At 45.4% G+C, this 7,446-nt stretch overlaps 1 protein-coding gene and 1 pseudogene across 2 annotated transcripts in view; both read left to right on the top strand.

Moving 5' to 3' along the window:
* The window catches only part of UPF3A (UPF3 regulator of nonsense transcripts homolog A (yeast)), a 22,165-nt gene extending 20,025 nt beyond the window's left edge, over positions 1–2,140 (top strand). For both annotated transcript variants that reach the window (XM_011964129.1, XM_011964128.1), the window contains exon 7: positions 1,807–2,140. In XM_011964129.1, the coding sequence (XP_011819519.1) occupies positions 1,807–1,935 (129 nt within the window). In that variant the 3' untranslated portion in view covers positions 1,936–2,140. The remainder of the gene's footprint in view (positions 1–1,806) is intronic.
* A 1,530-nt stretch (positions 2,141–3,670) lies between these two features.
* LOC105527710 lies at positions 3,671–4,084 on the top strand (annotated as a pseudogene).
* The last annotated feature ends 3,362 nt before the right edge of the window (positions 4,085–7,446 follow it).

The following is a 7,446-nucleotide window of genomic DNA, read 5'->3' as shown; positions in this document are numbered from 1 at the left end:
CTGAGGCAGGAGAATGGCGTAAACCTGGGAGGCGGAGCTTGTAGTGAGCTGAGATCCGGCCACTGCACTCCAGCCCGGGCGACAGAGCGAGACTCCATCACAAAAAAAAAAAAAAAGTTTCAGTGAAGTCGTAGCTGAAAGCCAGAGGAGACCCTTCTTGTCTTCACCCTTGAATAAACACCTCTAGAATACTCCACAGTTTTCTGGGGTTGCCTGGACCTTGGGGGGCACAAAGTACAGCCATGGGTCTTTTCGATAGGCAGTCCTCAGTCTTCAGTTGCCTTATTTTAGCAGTGGTGAATGGCCTGGTGCTCCCCCGAACTGAGGTGGGGGAGCATTTGCTCCTCTGTTTAGCCTCACAGTGCTGTGGTGGGAATGTGTGCAGGAGCTTCTTTCCCGGGAGCCTGGCATTTGTCATGTACTTCTGAGGTCAGGCTCCATGCTCCATCTGTGTACCCAGGTACTGCCCTGGTAAGAAGCCGAACTGTCGGCCAGGTGCGGTGGCTCACGCCTATAATCCCAGCACTTTGGGAGGCAGAGGCGGGTGGATCACCTGAGGTCAGGAGTTCGAGGCCAGCCTGGCCAACATGGTGAAACCCCATCTCTACTGAAAATACAAAAATTAACCGGGCGTGGTGACACGCGCCTGTAGTCCCAGCTACTCAGGAGGCTGAGGCAGAAGCATCACTTGAACCCAGGAGGTGGAGGTTGCAGTGAGCCGAGATTGCGCCGTTGCCCTCCAGCCTGGGCAACCAGAGTGTAACTTTGTCTCAGGGGAAAAAAAAAGCTGTGCATGCTAGCTCCAGGCAGCCTGTCTCCGCCCCACAGGAGCATTCAGGTCCAGGGGCCTGCCGAACCCTGTCAAAACCCCCCCAATGGGCAAGGTCAAAACAAAGAAAAAAAAAATAAAGTAAAACCCCCGATGGCAACGTGATGTGGGCATCCACACACAGCCCAGGAGGAGGTAAAGGTGAGCTGGTGAATCCTGGAGAAGAAGTGTGTGAGATGTGCCCACATGGTCATCCTTGCAGCCCACACTTGGGCTCCTGGTGACTGTTGGAGGCTAAGGCTGCAGCTCTGCAGGGAGAGTAGGCAGGACGCGGGAGGCACGTGGAGCAGGAGGCTGTAGGCCTCAGGAAGCTGGAAGCCACTTTCCTCCTCTGCCCCCTCTTCAGTGCTGGGGCAGGGCTGGCGGCCCCATCAGGGAGGAATTGTGCTGCTGTCGCTGCTGACGCTGGCCTTCAAGGCCACTCTGTGCTTCCCTGGCTGTTGCCTTCTTCAGGCCCTGAACAGTTACCCTTCATGGACTTTATGGGTCATTTTTATTGCTTTGCCTCCAGGAATTTAATAAAATGATGGGATGGTGTTTTCCAAAAAGGGATCAGTTCAGTTTCCCTGCTGTAGATGCTAGGCAGGGATAAGCCCTGTGGAAATTGCTTACCACTCACGTTAATAACAGTTTGAGTTCGCAGATCTGAAACCGTCTCTGAGGGTCCACATCTCATTTTGTTTCAGGCTTAGGGACTGAGGTGGACATGTTTGAGTTTTCACCTCCCCAGCTCAGATTACAAAGTGTTCTTGGTTTGAGCAGTAACATTTGCCCAGATAACCGACATTTACATGGCTTTTTAAATTGCCTGAGAATGGCTGGTTTCTGAGAGAGTGCTGTGAAAAGGGCTGATTTTTAGCTGCCTGGTTGATTTTCTTTGGACAGTTCATATCATCAAGTTCTAGAAATACAGGGAGATATTGACCCTTCTGTGTTGCCAGCCCTTGGAAGAGTAATATGCCCTCTTATCCTGGCAGGACCGGCCGGCCTTGCAGCTGTATGATCCAGGAGCTCGCTTCCGAGTGCGAGAGTGTGGCGGAAGCGGGAGGATCTGCAAGGCAGAAGGTTTGGGGACTGGTCCTGAGAAGAGGGAAGAGGCAGAGTGAGTCACTGGGTGCACCTGGCCTCCATGGACAAGCGAAGGAATCTCAGAAACGTGTAAATGACTCCGAGTGTGACTGGAAAGAACTTACTCCTTACCAGGAAACTGGAAGCTAAAAATACAGAGGGTGACATAGAAACACGCAGAAACCATTCTAAAGAAAGTAGTGATCTTGTATTAAATTGAGCAGAATTCTCACGGATTTTACCCATTCCTGTTATAAACTAATATTTGTTTTTCAGCCAAAACAGAAGATGATTTCCACTGGACAGTAGAAAAATATGTGTAAAATAGGGAAGAAAGTTAGTATTGGATCAGTGTGAGTCCTGAGCACTTTCAGTGCTGTGAGAACGACATCCAGTGTGGGTTTCATTCATTTATAGGCAGAGAAGCTGTCAGTCTTTCCTGCCTCTCGGTGGCCTCTGAGCCGTGGTGTTGAGTACAGAATAATTCTTGTTTGTTACAGCCTCCGTGAGTCAGCCATGCCTGCAGAGTGTGCTGTGTTTTAGTCCTGGTAGGAATATATACCAGAGTTCCCACTGTCTAAAACCCAACAGCTTCAACTATTGCCCTTTCAACAGTTTTGCCACTGACCGCATGAAAATGGCTTCACAGTCTTTGGATGGATGCATGTGTGGTTTGTAACCATTACAGTTTATACCATGGTTTAAGAATTTGCCCAAATAACAGAAATTTTGTTCATGAAGGGATAAACTAGATATAGCATATAGAGCCTGTCTTTGAGTTTTAGATACTTCATTTGTAAATAACTTAAAATAGCTTTCTGAAACCGTGCATTCTACAGTTTCTTCCTTTCAGTGAAATTGTTAAATGTTAATGTCTTTTTGGCACTGCGATTTAAACCATTTATTAAATACAAATTTTGTTAAAGAAGTATTGACATATTCTTTGAATCTGTGTCAGGGAAATTCTGATTTGTTAGTTCAAATGCCTGACAGCATAATCATACAGATCTTCTCTTTTCTTGGTTTGGATGACACTGAGCAGCTGTCAAAAATGTGCAAAAAATTCCAAAAGGTAAGGCCTTAAAATATTTTACTGGTAAATATTACACAGACTTTCAAAAGGAGAGAGAATGACTTAGAAAGTCTTTTTGTTTGTTTGTTTGTTTGTTTTCTCGGAGATGGAGTCTCACTCTGTCGCCCAGGCTGGAGTGCAATGGCGTGATCTCAGCTCAGCGAAATCCACGCCTCCTGGGTTCATGCAATTCTCCCACCTCAGCTTCCAGAGTACTGGGATTACAGGCATGTGCCACCACACCTGGCTAATTTTTCTTAAACAAACACTGTCTGCATCTGCCCTAACAGAGTGAGAGAGAGACGAAACGCTAGTTATGACAAGCAAACTCACCCACCCACTCTTAAAAAAAATTCAGGGCCAGGCATGGTGGCTCACTCCTGTAATACCAGCAGTTTGGGAAGCCGAAGCGGGCAGATCGTGAGTGAGGTCAGGAGGTTGAGACCATCCTGGCTAACACTGTGAAACCCTGTCTCTACTAAAAATACAAAAATAAAAATGAACCGGGCGTGGTGGCGGATGCCTGTAATCCCAGCTACTCAGGAGGCTGAGGCAGGAGAATGAACCTGGGAGGTGTAGCTTGCAGTGAGCCGAGATCGCGCTACTGCACTCCAGCCTGGGCAAAAGTGCGAGACTCCATCTCAAAAAGAAAAAAAGAATACTAAACATAATTCAGAAGGGCCACCCAGAGGGAGACGACAATGTCACCACTACTTGCGCCACACACACAGGCTGTGCTCTTGTCTGTTGGTTCTACCTGACAAAGGAAAACTAGCTGTTTGTTTCATCAGTGAACCACAGCTGCAGGTGGATTTCCATACCAGGATGAATGAAGACTCAGACATCACCTTCCGTTTCTAAGTGTACCTTGGCCGTTGTGTGGTCACGAACAGCATGAGAATGGGGCCTGGAAGCCTGAGGTGAAATCCAAAACTATGCCCTTTCAGGAGGGCAAAGAATTTGACCTGAGCATCTTGGTGCTGGACGATAAGTACCAGGTAATGGTCAATGGCCAATGCTTTTAGAGCTTTGACCATCGAATCCCACCTGAGTCTGTGAAGATGGTGCAAGTGTGGAGAGATGTCTCCCTGACCAAAATGAGTGCCTGCAATTGAGAGTGATAACCAGACTCCCTGTTGACAAGGACCCCCTGTTTCTGCATGACCATGGGATTCCCAGAGCCAGCTGACAGCGTAATTCCTCCTCACTTCAGCCCTTACTCGCTCATTAAAACCTCGCCAAACTTAAATAAACAAAAGAAAAAAACACTGGATTTTAAAAACACATATGCCTATGCTTCTTCACAAAGGGAATATCTTAACTGTAAAATAAAGCCGTATTCACACTGGAAAGTCGGTGATCATTAAGAATTTCTAGATTGCTTAAATAATAATACCTTGCATTTATGAAGTTCTTAATGTTTCTCAGGCAGAAGATTGATAGCTGTTAAAACTGATTAGAGTCCATTATATTACCCTCTCTTCCTTGAATGTTTAAAATTTCTAGTAATAATGCATTGAAAAGAAAATTCGTCCGGGCATGGTGGCTCAAGCCTGTAATCCCAGCACTTTGGGAGGCCAAGACGGGCGGATCACGAGGTCAGGAGATCGAGACCATCCTGGCTAACACGGCGAAACGCCATCTCTACTAAAAAAATACAAAACACGGCCGGGCGCGGTGGCTCAAGCCTGTAATCCCAGCACTGTGGGAGGCCGAGACGGGTGGATCACAAGGTCAAGAGATCGAGACCATCCTGGCTAACACGGTGAAACCCCGTCTCTACTAAAAAAAATACAAAAACTAGCCGGGCGAGGTGGCGGGCGCCTGTAGTCCCAGCTACTCAGGAGGCTGAGGCAGGAGAATGGCGTTAACCTGGGAGGCGGAGCTTGCAGTGAGCTGAGATCGCACCACTGCACTCCAGCCTGGGCGACAGAGCAAGACTCCGTCTCAAAAAAGAAAAAAAAAAAAATTCATCTCAGATAGATGGGGATTTATTTTCCCAGTTGGTTTATCTATCAGTGGATGAGTTGAATACCTTTTACTAATAGATAGAATAAGATAATGTTGGACAATTCTATTCCAGTTTTTAATTTTATTAATATAATTACTGAAAAATCTTGTTCACATAGTAAAAAGGAACAGAGGAGTTTTGTTATATTAACACCACTTAATTCTTTAATTTCTGGCTGGGCGTGGTGGCTCATGCCTGTAATCCCAGCACTTTGGGAGGCTGAGGCAGGCTAATCACTTGAGGTCAGGAGTTCACCACCAGCCTGGCCAACATGGTGAAACCCTGTGTCTACTAAAAATACAAAAAAATCATCTGGGCATGGTGGCACACGCCTGTAATCCCAGCTACTGGGGAGGCTGAGGCAGGAGAATCGCTTAAACGGGAGACGGAGGTTGCAATGAGCCAAGATTGTGCCACTGCATTCCCGCCTGGGTGACATAGTGAGACTCCATCAAAAAAAAAAAAATTTTCTTTCAAGTTATATTGCGAAATGTTCAGTTATCTATAATCAGTATTACTTCTATTAGTCTACCATCTCATAATTCTTTCAATTTTATTGAAAGCTAACGATGAGGAACCACTTGACTTCTAAAAGGATTTGTTATTCAATCACTGAAGTCATCCAGTTCCTCTATTTCTGAGAAGTAAATATAAAAGATTTCCCAGGACTTACCAGCTAACTGTGAACTACACCTGTTGCTTTTCTGCTCTTAGAAACAGCTCAATCTGACATACTCAGAAAGGTTTGCGGGGAGAATCAAAGCAGTGATTTCAGCACATCTTTGTCAGTGCAATATTTTTATAAAGTGTTCAGTGCATATTTGCTAAAGTCTTGGATTGCAGATTTAATTCATCCAATTTCTGGAAATTGCAGTAAAGTCAAGATTAAAATTATATAGAGCAAATAGTCTGTTTCTCGTTACCTAATTTAAATAATACAATATAATGTTTAGCTGAATGTGTGAGTTATTGATGAGGCCAGCAGTGTGATAATGGGAGTTCTGTTTCTTCAGTAAATATGTGTATGAATATGTAAAGCTCTAGCATGGGGCTTTTGGGAATGAGAAGATTGGTTTTTAAAATTATAATTTTGTTTTACAACATGACCAAGTGTTTTACCTGTATTTAATAAAATATTAAAGTATATACTGCTGAAAACTAACTGCATTTAGCATTTAGTTTATAACTTTTTTAACTAATAGGTGGAAATAATTTTTTTTTTTGAGACAGGGTCTTACTGTGTTGCCCAGGCTGGAGTGCAGTGCCGCAGTCTCGGCTCACTGCAACGTCCACCTCCCAGGTTCAAATGATCCTCCCACCTCAGCCTCCCCAGCAGCTGGGACTACAGGCATGCGCCACCATGCCTGGCTAATTTTTTTGTATTTTTAGTAAAGATGGGGTTTCCCCATGTTGGCTGGGCTGGTCTTGAACTCCTGACCTTAGGTGATACACCCACCTCGGCCTCCCAAGTGCTGGGATTAACAGGCGTGAACCACCACGCCTGGCCAAAAATAAAATATTTAATTGGATAAAGAATGACTGCAACTGGGAAACATTTGGTAGAAACAGGTTTTAACTATCTTAATGATTACTGCACACTTTATCAGGGTGAAACCACATAAAAATTTACCCTTAGGTTTTATAGGATGTATTTTGGAAATGGCTCCATTAGCAAGTTGCTTAAACTTTGACATATGTTCATTGTTCATTCTGCATCTGTGAGAGAGTCATGTTTATGGAGCTGGGGTCTCACTGTGTTGCCCAGGCTGGAGGCCAGTGACTCGTGCACTGCAGCCTCAAACTCCTGGCCTCAAGCAGTCCTCCCACCTCAGCCTCTCAAGTAGATGTTTTTGCCTTTCTGAAAATCCTACTTTAAGCCTCTCCCCTTACCAGTTTGCCCAAACTGTCTCGCAAATACTGTATTCTTACTGGGTCCTGATACTCATCCTGTGACGTAGTGTTCTCTAGGTCAGAGTTCTTGTTACTATAAATCAGTATAAAATAATGGCATCTAGCACTGATTATGTTCAGTGTGCTAGCACTAAGTGCTCTGAACACTTCATGCTGTCTTATGCCAAAACAAGCTGATAAGGGGGGTACTACCGTTCTATTGCACACAAATGCATGAGAAAGAAGCTTGCCCAAGTTCACATTCAAGCTTGTGCACACACAGTAAGTAATAGAGTCAGATTCTAATGTAGGTTGGTCTGACTTGACAGCCAAAGGTCTCAGCCACTGTGCTTGCCATTCCCAGGAGAAAGTATGTTTTCAACCAGCATTAAAGCTTCAGGTCTCTAGCTGTGCCAGTGCCTTACCTCAGCCTTAGTGATGGCAGGTGGTGGAAGTCCTTGCTCGTACAGGGAGCCTGGCTGCACACCTGGTACACGATGTTGGGCAGTAGAGATGCCACGGGCTGTCTCTGCAGTTCTGCAACCACAAGTGGTGTCCAGGGCCAGGCTGGTTTCT

The sequence above is a fragment of the Colobus angolensis genome, unplaced genomic scaffold, assembly GCF_000951035.1.
Source record: "Colobus angolensis palliatus isolate OR3802 unplaced genomic scaffold, Cang.pa_1.0 Scaffold641, whole genome shotgun sequence".
Lineage (NCBI taxonomy): Eukaryota > Metazoa > Chordata > Mammalia > Primates > Cercopithecidae > Colobus > Colobus angolensis.
The sequence above is the reverse complement of the archived record's forward strand: the minus strand, read 5'-3'. Positions and strand labels throughout refer to the sequence as shown.